Source organism: Odocoileus virginianus, chromosome 12 (genome assembly GCF_023699985.2).
Source record: "Odocoileus virginianus isolate 20LAN1187 ecotype Illinois chromosome 12, Ovbor_1.2, whole genome shotgun sequence".
In the NCBI taxonomy this organism is placed as follows: domain Eukaryota; kingdom Metazoa; phylum Chordata; class Mammalia; order Artiodactyla; family Cervidae; genus Odocoileus; species Odocoileus virginianus.
This window is the reverse complement of record NC_069685.1, coordinates 61,176,198-61,190,493: the sequence shown is the minus strand read 5'-3', so window position 1 is coordinate 61,190,493 and position 14,296 is coordinate 61,176,198. Positions and strand designations below refer to the sequence as shown.

General features: G+C 52.3%; 1 protein-coding gene across 6 annotated transcripts; it reads right to left on the bottom strand.

The window, feature by feature from the left end:
* Nucleotides 1-14,296, bottom strand: CRYBB2 (crystallin beta B2). Of its 6 annotated transcripts, none has more exons than XM_020894224.2 (7): nucleotides 13,249-14,296; nucleotides 10,891-11,219; nucleotides 9,090-9,169; nucleotides 6,241-6,359; nucleotides 3,553-3,685; nucleotides 2,131-2,273; nucleotides 1-258 (listed from the first exon to the last, which is right to left on the bottom strand). In XM_020894224.2, the coding sequence occupies exons 3-7, from the start codon at nucleotides 9,141-9,143 to the stop codon at nucleotides 90-92; spliced, it is 618 nt and encodes a 205-aa protein (XP_020749883.1). In that variant the 5' UTR covers nucleotides 9,144-9,169; nucleotides 10,891-11,219; nucleotides 13,249-14,296; the 3' UTR covers nucleotides 1-89. The 6 variants fall into 6 exon arrangements, with proteins under 6 accessions (XP_020749883.1, XP_070331575.1, XP_070331576.1 ...); XM_070475474.1 differs by lacking the exon at nucleotides 10,891-11,219 and having other exon boundaries at nucleotides 13,249-13,695; nucleotides 13,811-14,296; XM_070475475.1 differs by lacking the exon at nucleotides 10,891-11,219 and having other exon boundaries at nucleotides 13,249-13,454; nucleotides 13,811-14,296.

Sequence of the window (14,296 nt, the reverse complement as noted above, 5' to 3'; positions counted from 1 at the left end):
TTGCAAGTCACACTTTATTCACTCTCCAGGATGTCTGGTGGGATGCTGGGCAGAGGCCAGGCCCCTGGCAAGGAGGCGAGGGAGGGGCACTAGCTGGAGGGGTGGAAGGCGCCCCGCTGGTGCCACTGCATGTCCCGAATGCGGCGCACGGACTGCACCTGGGGCTGGGGGGCCCCGAAGTCACCGCTGTCCTTGTAATCGCCCTTCTCCAGCAGGTACTGCAGCCCACGGTAGCCGGGGTACTGGTAGCCGACCCACCTGCAGGGCCGAGGTTGGGGGAGGACACGGGGGGAGTCAGGAGACGCAGATGGAGAGAGACACGAGGGGGTGGCTCAGCCACCTGGAAGGGTGGGCCTCCCACTCATCCCTCACTACCTGGATGTTGAGCAGAGCTCCACCACCCTTCCCAGGTCCAGCCTCTGCTTTCTTCCTCCCCTGGATGCAGAGCTCGCTACCTCCAGGAGCAACTATTTTTTAAGATTTTTTTTTTAAATGGACCATTTTGAAGTCTTTATTCAATTTGTTATAATACTGCTTCTGTTTTATGTTTCTGTTTTTTGGCCCTGAGGCCTATGGTATCTTAGCTCCCTGGTCAGAGGTCAAACCCACACCCCCCAGCATTGGAAGATTAAGTCTCAAGTACTGAGCCACCAGGGAAATTCCCAGATGCAACTTTTAACTGCAGGCCTGACACCGGGATCAGAGGAAGCGGTGATCTCAAGCTCACTCAAGCTTCAAGTAAGACAGGCCTCTTGCTCAATCCCCATCAAGGCCAAAGAGCAGTAGCAGAGGTCCCAGGAGCCCTCCGTGATCCCTCCACCATTTGAAGCCATCACCATTTAGGGGATCTCTCACTGGGCACCTGACGACTGTTACAGTCTTCTCCCCAGGAGGCATCACACAGGCCTGGCCCCCACGAACCTGCCCGGCCAGTCCGGGTGAACACCTCCAGCTCTGCCTCTCACACTCATTCCAGCCACTGTATCTCTGCAGCCCGGCCACTCACTCTGTCCCTTGCAGAGCCCAAGGGACTCACCAGGCTCCTCCCACCACAGGACGTTTGCTCATGCTATTCTGTCTGGAGCATCCTTCCTTCTCTTTACCTCTACAATTCCTACTTTCTCGAGATCTCAGTTCAAGAGCCCCTTCTTCAAGGAAGAAGCCTAGATTTGCATGGATTCCTAATTATGAACAGTTGCCTCCAAGCAGACCTTTAGCTACACAAGACTGAGGCCAGGTCTCTTTAACCTACCTGGAATTACTGATCACCTGTCATGGTGCCTGGCATATGACATCACTTGACAAACTGAACCAATGAATGAGTAAGTGACAGGGCACAGAAATGCAGAACTGTGCACACTCTAAGAGTCTGACAAGCCCCAGAAAGCCAGTATGTATTGGTAAACTAGTGATGTTGTGTGTGTGTGTTGGGGGGGGGGGTCTTGTTTGTAACACTTTCCAATCTCTGTGGTGTAAATATGTCTGCGATGGCTTATTTCAAGCTACCAATGATTAAACAACCTACTCACATTAAATTCTGAAAAGTTAAGTCAGCTTTTGCAAGCTGGTACAAGATGGTATGCTCTAGCATACCACTGCCCAAAGTCCATCTTCAGATTCCCCATAGAATCCACATTTTTCACAATGAGAAATTCCCCAATGCTGGTGACCAAGGTTTATGTACTGAAGAAATTTAATTTGGTGGAGAATGACCCCTCCTAGTTCCAACCTCAGGAATGCATGCAGAAAAAGGCCAGCATGGGCTGTACTTCCCGTCTCTCTCAGCTCTGTAAAGACCACTCAACTCATTCCAAGCCTTCTGATCTCCCCCCACCCCTCACCTCTGCCTTACCCTGCCCCCACCCAACATTTACTATCCTGCTCTTTGGAGCTGAGGTTAATGCCACGATTTCTCTCTTTCAAAGGCAAGGTGTTGCCCAAAAGGCAGGTCAGGATGGAACTTCAGGGACTGAAAGCCACGTGCCTGCATCTAATGATTTCAACGCCCATTTTCCAGTGGGAAGGCTGAGGTTGGGAATGTATAAGACAACCCCCAGAGCTTGGGGCAGAGCAGGGCTCAGCAGTCCAGGCTCCCGGGGCAGGGCGAGCCAGGGCTGGGTGTGTACTCACGTGCCACTCTGCACCCGCACGGAAGACACCTTCTCCTGGTAGCCATGGGCGTGGAAGCTGGGCACGTCATCGTCTATCACCTCCATCTTCTTCCCCGTGAAGTTAGGGTTCTCATACAGGGTGATCTTGTGCTCCTGGCTGTCCTGTGGATGGGGAGTGGGAGTGTGGGTGAGGGCACCTGGGGTGCCCTGGAGTTGGGACCAGCACGCTCTGCCTGCAGCCATCTGCCCAAGACCCCTACTGCTTGAGTGTTGATGGCACTGGCCAGCGACAGTGGTCATCATACTGGGCTACCTTCACAAAACAGTCACTCCAGCTTCTACACTTTGGGGCGTACTTGACTCTGAAATGGCATTTTTCCCTCCCACAGCCTCAACTCCCCTTTTTAAAAATAAATGGTAGCCATGATACATACATACACATAGGCTTATCATGCCTCTAGAAGATACAATATTTTGGCTTTCCTTCATCTCCACTTATCTTCCCATCCTCCTGTTCCTCTGACATTCTTCTTCTCCGTCTAGCGTTCATTCTTTAAGCTACTCTTGGCTCGGACAGTAAAGAATCTGCCTGCAATGCAGGAGACCCAGGGTCGATCCCTGGGTCAGGTTGATCCCCTAGAGAAGGGAATGGCTACCCACTCCAGTATGCTTGCCTGGAGAATTCCATGGACAGAGGAGCCTGGTGGGCTACAGTCCATGGGGGTCCCAAAGAGTCAGACATGAATGAGCGACTAACACTTTCACGCTACTTGGCAGATGAGAAAACTGAGACTCAGAGAAAGTGACTTGGCCAAGGTCACACACACAGCCAAGAGGACTAGAGTCAACAAAGGAACTCAGGCCTATAGAATGCTAAATCCAATGTTGTTTAATTTTGCATCAAGCTCCGGGGGGAAGCAGGCTGGGCTGGGGAGGTTTGGGAGCTTAACTGAGCATTAGTGGTCGCTTTGCCCTTGCAGACCACACACCAGTAAGAATCAGGATCTGAGAAGCTCTGAAAGGTCACAGGGGCATGAGCTATGAACAAGAATAAGCTGCCTTCTCCTCCACCCCAAAACCCACAATTTCTCTGAGTATTTATAGCAGCAATCGTTAGGGAGCAATTGCTCTGTGACAGGAGTTGCATAGACCTGAATAGCACCATCCACATAGACTAGAACGTGAACGGTGCCCCTGGAGCATTCTGAATGAAACCTGAAGTCCCTGAAGTTGTGCACTGCGGCCACGCTCAGGCTACGCCATAGATACTAATATCCCCATTTTGCAGATGCGGAAACTGAGGCTTAGGGAGGTGAAGTAACTTACGCAAGGTCACACGGCCGGGGGCATGATGCCAGAAGGGAAGGCTCCTTCCTAGTCCCTAGACCTCTGGCTCTAAGCGGGACAAAGAGAGGAAGATGACGAGGGACAGGGGGCTCACCACTTTGATGGGCCTCAGGGAGCTGAGCGAGTCCGTCCTCCGACTGCTGGTCCACGAGTCCCAGCGGGGGTACTCACCCTTCTCAAACACAAACTGCTCCCCTTTGCAGTTGGCCTGCTCGTAGCCCACCCAGCTGCAGTGGAGACACAGAGAGACAGCAGGTCAGGCTCCCTCCGGGCTTCCTCTGGTGGGACCCTGGCTCCTCCCTCAGGCCCCAGAGTTCACAGTGGCCCAGCTCATCACAATGAGTAGCAGCCTCATCTAAACCGAAGCACAGCGAATCCAAGGGCAGTGTCAGCTCAGTTATCCAAAACCCAGCACCATGCTGGCTTCAATCATCTGGAACACAATCAAGAAATATAAAGGAAGCCTAAAAGACGACCTAGCAACAAGCACAGATGTACAGAACCCATGTCCTGGGGCCAGTGGTATACTGGTGAATTAGCAAGGAGCTCTCAAAAAGAAAACAAATCCAGCTTGCCAGTTTCCATGGTGTAAATACTCCCACCATACATGGCTGATTTCATGCCCTCCACGTGACGTCAGTGCACATGGAGCTGGGAAGAAATGTGCCCAGTTGGCTTTCACCACCGAGGACCGACTCCAGAACATCACTGCTTCTAAAGCTCACACACCTTGTTCATACCAATCCATTCTCTCTGGGTCTGTTTCCTCTTTTGTTCCTGATGGTGGTCTCTGGACTCATTTTGTACAGACAGAACACCAACAGTCTTAGATCCACAGTAGGAGAGAAACAGTACCTTAAAGGGAGGGATTGCCTGCCAACGGGGCATGGCTAATAGAGGAAAGGGGACAGTCAGAAAAAGGCGGCACGATTTCATGATGCCTGGTGTTCTGGGGCGCTTCATCACAAAGGCTAACAACCCAGCCTGGCACAGTAACAGCCATTCAGAACAATGATCTAAGTCCTTAAGGGAAGGGAGACAGTGTTTCTTGCTGCTTTTAGAAGAAGAGAATGCCTGCCCTCTTGATCTGGCAATACTGCTTTAGGTCACGTGTCCTTAGAAAACGCCTGTTGAGAGCTTGCAGACATAAGGGTAAGGCTGTTCATCATGGCGTTGTTTATAGTATTAAATAATAGAAACAACTTACACAGCCAATAGGCAGGACCTGGTTGAGGAAACTGGGTAATATTCTGTGATGTAATGTTAAAAAGGCATGAAAAATCATGAGCTAGGACTCAGGGTCTCAAACCTAACTGGGCAGAAACATCAGCAGGCGGGTTTGTGAAATGTAGATTCCTGGGCTCCAGACCCCAAGAGTCTGATTCAATGGGGCAGCGAGGGGGCCCAAGAACATGTACTTCAAAGCCTCCCCCTTCTGAGACTCTGATGCAGATTTACCTCCAAACAGCTCTTTCAAAAACATCGACATAAAATTCTCCTTAATGGCACAGAGAGAATTTGAGATATCTTGCAAAGCCTTCAAAATGAGTGACAAAAGAGTTTGTAAAGCATGATCTGACTTCTGATTAAATCTATCTCTAATATATATTTGGTGAAATACATACAGAGAAAAATCTAAGTATATACAGACAAAAATCAAAATCTTCATGGCTACTTCTGAGTAGTAAGATTAGAGTCATGCGGGTTTTTGGGGTTTTTTGCACTAAACCATTTCTCCTTAATGTTAAACAATGAACAATATAAACATCAGATAATTTTAAAAAAAGAAAGCAGAGAAGTGTAAAGTCTATTTGAGAAATTCTCCCATCCAAATACTAAAAAAAGAAAATCAGATGTGGTTCTTCAATGGTCAAAACCTTAGCTGTCCAGGAAGACATGGTCCTGAGCACACTGGTGTCCCGAGTGCGTCAGGGTAGCGGGGCTGGGCGGGGCCATTCCTTCGGCTGTGTTGTCCATCAGCAGACTCTGACTCAAGTAGGGTCATCACTCCCTGCACAATGCCCTGTGAACCTTGAGGTATGGGGCAGGTCACCCAGGACCCACACCAGACTCACTGACCCGCTGGTTGGGTGTCACTGGTGGCCACCTCTGATTCCAGAGGCTCTTGCAAAGGAGGAACGACTGGGGAACCACAAAGACAGGACCCTGAAGGTTGTGCTCAACTATGTGACCTGAGCATGGCTCAGTCCGACCAGACCAGTCACCTCCCCTTCTTTCTTGGGTCTGGCCCCAAGCCTGCTGGCCCCCAAATGTGTCAGCGAGTCTACAGAGACCAAATCATCATCAGGAACAGGGAAGGGAAGGGTGGATGCAGAGCTGGGACATCCAGCTTCAGACCTCCCAGCAGAGTGAGGACACTCCCAGAGTCAGAGACTGGCAGCTCTGCCAAAGTCCATGGGAGTCATCGTGGCCATCTCCCTGCCTCAAGGAAGTGGCTGACCCAGATGTCAGGCTTTTCACATGGGCTCCATCCCATCATCCCCAGAAGGACACAGTTAGCCTCATCCTACAGAGGAGGAATCTCAGGCCCAGAGAGGGAAGCTCTGGTCCAACAGAACAGAAGTGGTGAAACCAGGATTTGAAACCTAGCTCTATCTGACTTTAAAACACAAGCTCTCTCCGAAGGCTGCCAAGACCCCAAATTCCGGTTCCCCGATCGCACAGTCTAGAAGCTCAGGACAGATCCCTCCAGCTCCACAGTGCAGCCGCCTCACCTGTCAGCCCATGACCAAGTGAGGCCCTCCCCCGCCCAGGTACATACGGTCCAGCCTGCACCAGGACAGAGGCCGCCTTCTCCACGCCAGTCTCCTTCAGGTTGGGGCAGGGCCCGTTGAGCTCATGTGAGTGGCCCTGGAAGTTCTCCTGCTCAAAGATGATGATCTGCAACAGGAGGAGAGAGTCAGACCCTCATCATGACTGGGAAGAGGAGAAGAGGGCAGCGGGGTGGGGAGAGGACTCAGAGAGCCTCGAAGGATGCTGAAGGGTTCCATGCTTGGAAATCACCAATCAAACATAAAGTCTGATAGTCCCAGCTCCAGTGACCAACTGTGAGACCCTGAGGCAGCATTTCACCTCTCTGAGCCTCAATTTCCCCAGCTGTAAAATGGGAAATAAAGACAGAACCTACCTCATGGGGTTGTTGGAAGGATTCAGAGGAGCATAGTGGTGAGTATACCATATTTGCTCTGTGTGTGGGAGGCACAGTCATATTAATTAAGGGACATGGGTGAGTGGCAGAGCTGAACTTGCAGCCCAGGCCTGTCTGATGCTGTCTCCGTTAGAGCACTGTTCTGGTACCACTGGTCTGTGGACCAGAGTAGGAATAGCACAATGCTAGGTAAGCCATGCTGCTCAAGCTTCTCCAGCCCTTGTCAATACAAGCCTGCACCCACACTCCACCCATAAAACCACACACACCTGTGCTCTTCTCTTAAGCCCCCATTGGTTCCGCAGGCTCCCTTCCCTCCCTCTCGGGATACCTCTTAAGAAGACTTCACCCCGCTTGCCTCATCTGGTCCTCATCAGCCCAGGGACGGGCTGGCAGAATCCCCACCAGGAAAAATGAAGCTCAGCAAAATGAAAGGACTGCCTGCAGCTTCATAGCCAGTGCTAACTGGGAAGCAGGTGGGGATAGGGGGCAGCTGTCACCTTTTATGATTGCAAAGAGAACTCAGGGTCAGATGTACTTCCCCTGGGAGCTGGGCTCAGGGTAGCTGGCTCCCAGGAAGGGCAGCTGGAGAATCTACATGCTCAGCACTTGCTGGGTCAACATGCCCCTCTCTCCCAGGCCAGGGATTAGCCACACAAAGCAGATAAAGCCAGGGGAGGGAGGCCCAGTAGGGCTCAGATTCCATGGGCTCAATTCAGGCTTGATGCTCACTGACTCGACCACGGATGGGTCAGGAGATCTGAGCTCCAGTATCTCCTCTTCTGCATCCAGCTGGGCAACCCGAGAAAGCCACACGATCGCTCTGAGCCTCAGCTGCCCTGACTGTGAAATGGGGAATCATGCCAACTTTGCAGGGTTACTGAGAAGAATCCAGAACATGAGAGTCGAGGACTAGTGTGTTATGACCACCCTGGCCTGGGAGACAAGGGTTGCAGGCTAAGGAAGGTGAAGAAGGACAGCCTCCCCATGGATCTGGAAGGCCTCAGACAGCCCAGGAGCTCAGTATTATTATTATTGTTGCTATTTATCCACAGATGGATGCTAAAATTTTATGTATTACCTAATCCTTTCAACTTGCACTGTCCAATTCAGCAACCACTAGATGTATATTGAACATATGCAACTAATCTGAATTAAAATGTGCTGTAAGTTTCAAATACACATCAAATGTTGAAGATTTTGTATGAAAAAAAAGAACGTAAAATAGTCCTCTAACAATTTTCCTACTGACTATACATTAGGATATATTGGGTTTAATAAAATATACGAAAGTTAATTTCCCTTGTTTCTTCTCCCTTTGTTAACATGGCTACTTGTTGTTTAGTCACTAAGTTGTGTCTGACTCTTGCGACCCCATGGACTGTAGCCTGCCAGGCTCCTCTGTCCATGGGATTCTCTAGGCAAGAATATTGGAGAGGGTTGCCATGCCCTTCTCCAGGGGATCTTCCCAACCCAGGGATCGAACTTGAGTCTCCATCATTGGCTGGCAGATTCTTTACCACTGAGCCACCTGGGAAGTCCAACATGGCTACCAGGAAGCATTAAACGCCGTCAGCGGCTCCCATTTGAAATCGACTGGATGGCTGCTCCAAGCCACGTTCCACTGGCCTTCCTGCTGCTCAAGCTCATCCAGCTCACTCTGACTCCTGGCCCTCTGCATTCACCATGCTCTCCGCCTGAACACTCCCCACCCCACGCCCCGATTTTCAGTGCTCCCCGCCCTGGCCTGGGCTTCTGCTCCATGTCACCTCCTCTGAGGAGTCCTCCCTGACCTTAGCTAATATGTTCCCTGTTCACCCCGACTCTGAAGGACCCTACTCTTTTTGTTTCTTCCTAACACTTCTCATTCCTTGAAGTTATGTACTTGTTAGTTTATTTATGTGTCTGTCTTCCAGAAAGTAAGCCCCTTTGGGGGCAGAATGGAGCAAGCTGGGTCCCAAGTCAGACAAAAAAGCAATTCTAGGATGGAGTCCAAGCCTGGAGCCCCTGAAGCAGAGGGGGCTGAGCCTGTTTCTTTGCCTTTTCACAGATATCTTAGGCACTGAGTCCAACTCTCCCCATTTTTAGGAGGAACCTGAGGCTAAGTGAGATGAAGTGACTGGTTCAGGTCACACAGCAGGTGTGAAGCCCACCCCACCACCCATTCACAAACCGCCTCTTAGACTAGGCTGAGGGTTCACCCCAGCTTTGGGGACCCCTCTTGGGCAATGGGGTTCAGGGTAAGGCAGAGAAAATTGAGTCTCCAGAGTCAAAAATATGCTAGCTGTGGGCTGGGAAGGGGCCTTCTGAATCAGCACCCTCCTCCACTGTGCAAGTTGGGGAGACTATGACCCAGAGAGAGGGACCCCAGAAAAGAAGTCACAAATCCCAATTTATAGAAGGAAAACCGAGTCTTAGAGAGACTCTGCGCTTGCCACCCCATCCCCTGACGTGGTACCCACCTTGGGGTTGAGGGGCTGAGGCTTGCCCGCTTGGGTCTGGTGGTCTGAGGCCATGGTGGGCTGTCCCGTGCAGGAGTGATCTGGAAGGCATGGGGGAAGCAGCAGTGAGGACCCCTCCAGGCCCTCGGCTCCCTCACTGGGGGGCCTGAGCCACATCATTCCAGCCCCACCTCCTATTCTGTGTCTCCCTGCCTGGTTTCAGGTTCTCCTAGGGCAGTGGGGACGGCCAGCATCTGCCTGAAAGTTCGTCACTAGCTTTGCTTCTTTGCATCCAGGCCGGCTCCAAGGGGGGACAAAGAAATGAGGTGTACTAAAAAATAAAGCGAGAAACTAGAACATCACTGGGGGCCCACGTGGCCCCAGACAATTGATGCTACTACACCTCAATTTCTTATACATCAATCAATATTATGCAGAAATTTCTTGATTAAAAAAAACAGCATAAGCAGAGGAAACTCACACCCCGGGCATACTTGGCCAGGGTGTAGTTCCCAATCTGCAGTCTCACAAAGTTCCCCGGCTCCCCTGCCCCCGCCCCAACATCCTCCTTGACTGCCTCCCCACCACCCGGACCCCAGAATGCTCCTCTCCACTACTGGTCTTATCCGCCCCCCACGATTAGTACATACGTCTATTATGGAGCTCAGGCTACAAGAAAGCAAAGACATGAGTATAACACAACTTCAGACACTGATCAGCAGCAGGACAGTTTCTTAATGACCGAGAATGTCAGAAAAGTATGGACAATGGTCAAGTGTCTCCTCCCTTCCCGCAGGAGGGGCAGAGAACCCAGCCTGCGTCTTCCCAGTGTGGAGGGGAACCTGTCTCCTTCTCCAGAGGTAACATCTAGCTTCCAGAAGCTCCTTCCACACCACAGGCCAGGCCAGGATGTTCCCCCAAAAGAGGACATTCAATTAAACAGCTTGGAGCCAGACCTGCCCTTCTCCCCTAGGAAAGCAGCCCTCTGGGTCTGTTCCTGTGCCCAAGGCCCCACATTACTGCCCTCCACCATTGGCATCCTCAGATTGAAGGCTAAGCTCAGTTGGATCAGCTCAGGCACTGCCTCTGCCGCTTACCAGCATCAACCCCTGAGAAGGGTGTCCCCTCTGTGCCTCAGTTTCCTGCTCTGTAAAGTGGGGACAGGATGGCACCTGGTCACGTCTACAGACAGGTTGTGACGATCCAAGTATAGAACACAGAAAACCATAAGCACTTGAGAGCTCCTGGAACCCGCTCAGCGCTCAGCACACAGCAGTGATTACGGCTTCACTAGGGTCCTTTCCACCCAGCTTTAGTCACCTGTGGCTGGGAGCTTCCCTGAGAAGGGAGGCCACTTCCTATCTGTCCCAAGGCAGGACACAGAGCAGGTGTCCCGCGCAGGTTTGTGTGTGTGGAGAGAACTGACTCACCGCCCTAGAAGTGAAGCTGAACCTTCCATGGGTTTATTCCTTCCACTCACAAACCCTCAGTCATATTCTTCTCCGCTGGCAAAACGAAGATGCTGACGGACTGTTTAGTATCAGTAAAGAGCATCGTCAAAGTACACGTTCCATGCCAGGCATCACGCTGGACCACTCACCTACATTGTCTCTGAGCCCCACGGCAAAGGAAGTTTTAGGACCCCGGCCCCTCTCCCCATTTCACAGAAAAGAAAACTGAGGCTCAGTGCCTTGAGGTCTTGGCCCCAAAGTCACCTGGTCAGAAAGCAGAAGCCTCTGGATTCAAACCCAGGTCTCCCACCCTTTCCATCAGGGAGCAGGATGAGAGCAAAAGGCAAGACAAGCAAGACAGCCATTCTTACCAGTGACACCAGTCCCTGAGAGTGCCCGTGGAGCCTTCCAGCGGGAGGTGACATTTATACCTTCCCCAAAAGTGCCCGTGCCAAGATGGGTGACCGCTGCGTCCCCGTGGACAGTGCGGGGAGAATGCAGGATTAAGCCCACACCAAAGGCCGGGTCAGCAAATGCCCACAGACATTGTGTCTCTGCACAATAATGTCATTAGCTTTCAGATTCGGCCGCGCCAGGGTGGTCAGGCGGTCGAGCAAGAAGATGCCTGCTTTGCAAGCATCAGCCATCCAGCTGCCAGGCCCAGGGGCATGCTGGGTTCACTGGTGTGGTCTGTTGAGCCCTGGGGGGAGGCAGACAGATGCAAATCTCAGTGACCCTGGTAGAAAAAAAAACAAAACAAAAAACCAAGGACAGGAAGGTGGTTTGGCAGGGTCCAGCACCCAGCCATCCATCCATTCAACAAATATTTATTAGGCATGGATTTGGTGCCAAGCTCTGTCTGAGGGAGCAGTGTCAGGGAGGGGACCTATCCAGGCCTAGACCATCCAGAAAGGCTCCAGGGAAGAGTCAGAGTCCTCAGAGATGGGGAGAAATGAGCCTGGGAAGCCGAGTTAGGAGGACAGTTCTAAGCAGAAGGGGACCAGGCACAACGCACTGTCGTGGTATTTCAAGAAGACCTGCAAACAGGTTAATGCATCTCCAGGGTGGCCTGCGATGGGGAGGGCCTGGGCTGGGCAGCTGGGATGAGCAGAGGGCTGGCCAAGCCAGACCGAGAAGAGGGAATGTCACCCTGAGGCCCGTGACTCTCCCAGCACCTGCTGTTCCTCAGTGGGGTGCCCTCAGGATCCTCACCTCCCCCGGGGTTTAAAGAAGGCTCTCGATCCCCCCTGCCAGCCCCATCACTGCCCCGTGGGCACCTGGCCTTAACTGGCATGCACACCCTCTTTGTAGACTGTCTGTGTCCTGACCGAATCCAAGGTCAGGCAGGAGAGAGGGGACCCCAGTGGGGCTTGGAGACTGGGTTGGAGTGAGGGGACTTCCTCTCCCCAACTTCCATGCCCCCAGCTGTGCTGTCTCTCTCTCTAGCACTCCTCACCACCTGACGTTATGTTGCTCATTTATCTGCTGTCTTTACAATCAGCAGATAAACGTCATGAGGGCAAGGCCGTGGTCTGCCAGGTTTACCACCTATTGGACTGCACCCCAAAGTCTGTGAGCCTTGTCATCACTCGATCTTAAGGCCAAAAAAGGAGTCAGAGACAGTGGCAGAGATGTCAGAGATTCACTGGACAGGTGATCTTACACAACCCATCCTGGGGCCACATGTGTCCAACAGGGAGCAGGACACAGCAGGAATCTCCAGCTACTCAGAGAAGGAGGAGGCTGGCCTCTGTAGAGGGAAGTGACGTAGGTGGGCTCACCAGTTACTAGGGACCAGTAAAGCCCTGTAATTGAAGAGGATTGGGTGGTCACATGAGTAAAGCAGGGGCTGGCCAAGCAGGAGATGGACAGGAAGCAAGAGAACAGCCATCTTGAGTGGCCTCACCATATAAGTCTCCCCTATATCCTCCGTTACGACCCTTACAATGCTGATCTGCCCCTCTTCCCTGATATCCCTGGGGTCAGGTGAAAGGCACCGCAATCAAACAGCACAAATGCAATCCAGACATCAGCAGCTGGGAAGCATCACCAGTAATCCAGGTGCTCACTGGGTCAATTTTTCTTTGAAGTCCAGCAGACAACCACAACAGCATCTCGCTATGGACCCAGCAATGAGGCCAGCATTGTCGCCCAGTCTGTGAACAGATTCCCTCCACTCAGACCAAGGAAGAAATGTAAGATGTTCAACAGGCACAACACAGGGAAGATCAGGGCCATGAAGCGACATACAGCGACAAGCAGCTGCAGCGCTGAGACCACCTCACCCGCCTGTGTGTCCGTCCTGCCTGCAGGAGCGCACCGCCTGTGCACCCCTGGTCCCCACAGCCAGCGCTGAATACTGGTTTAACAACGGACCACAGTAGTTGTTGTTTAGTCACTTAGTCGTGTCCAACTCTTTTGCAGCCCCATGGACTGGAGCCCGCCAGGCTCCTCTGTCCATGGGAATTCCCAGGCAGGAATACCGGCCTGGGTTGCCATTTCCTTTTCCAGGGGATCTTCCCAACCCAGGGATCGAACTTGCAACTCTGGCATTGGTAGGTGGGTTCTTTACCACTGAGACACCAGGGAAGCCGGTTTTCTCCAGTAGGCGCCCAGGTTAATTACTGTCACAGCCTTAGGTGGGGCCAGGGAGAGGAAAAGTGAAATCTGCAAACCCCTTTCTAATCCTATTCCTCAGGAGGCAACAAAGACAAACCAGAGGGACTTACCTGCCAGTCTCAGGCTCAACAGGGGGCAGGTCCCATGTCAAGGGCAAAAGGGCGTTCTTGGTTGGCAACGATCCTTTGGTGTTGACAGTTGAGCTCAGACGATGTTGACTATAGTTCTGGGTTAACACCGCGTGGGTGCTGGGACGATGATCCTGGGATGCTCAGTGATAGTTCACAGGGCTCAAGTCAGCCTCCTGGTCCACGTGCTGAGAGCAAATTCCCCTCTCAATGTTAAAGTGCTCTTTTAAACAGCCTGGCAGTGATAGAGTTTGTAAAGCAGGTGGGAAAGCCAGTGTTCGGCATTTTTAATGGCCCACTCCTGGACTTCATGGGCTTTAGTAGCAATTCATGTCCAAGGGGGTCCCTTGGTCACACACGGCTGTTCTAGACCCCGAACAGTGGTTGTGGTGCTCGAAGACTCTGGTTACATCTTGTAATGTCTCCCACCTGTTGTAACGCGTTGTAGCCGGCATGTAGCCGTGGTCCCGGCCCCATCCATTGCTGCTCTGCCCCCTCCTGTGGTCCGACTGAAGGGGGTGTTTGGGGAGTGGGGTTGTCTTACCCGACCAGGTAACCCCCAAGTATGTGACATAGTTGGTCCTGGCCTTTCGTCTGTATTCAGCCAACCCTGGGCAGTCAGAGGAACCCCGAGCGCGGAGCTGCCACCTTTAAACTGGAATGAGACTGAGTTGAACAGGACACTCAATCTCATGGAAGGGAAAGATGCCTCCCGTGGTAGCCAGCTCCCCAGGGCCCCTCGTGCTAGTGGACGCCACCTCAGGTCACCCCCACAACTCTCCGCCCCCGTCCTCACTTCCCCATGCCCACGCACTCACGAGCTTCCTCAGCCTCTTACGGCCAACTGTGAGTGAGCCTTGAAGTTGCCCAGCCTTAAACCTGGAGACAGAGAGACGTCAATGGTTATGGGACAGGGGACCTCACACGTCAAAAGGAAAGGGTCCTGAGGCAACAACCCCACTTCATGCGGCAAGGGGCCAGTGCAACATGGCGGCGCTCTTCACCACAGGGGTTGGGGGGGCGAAAAGGA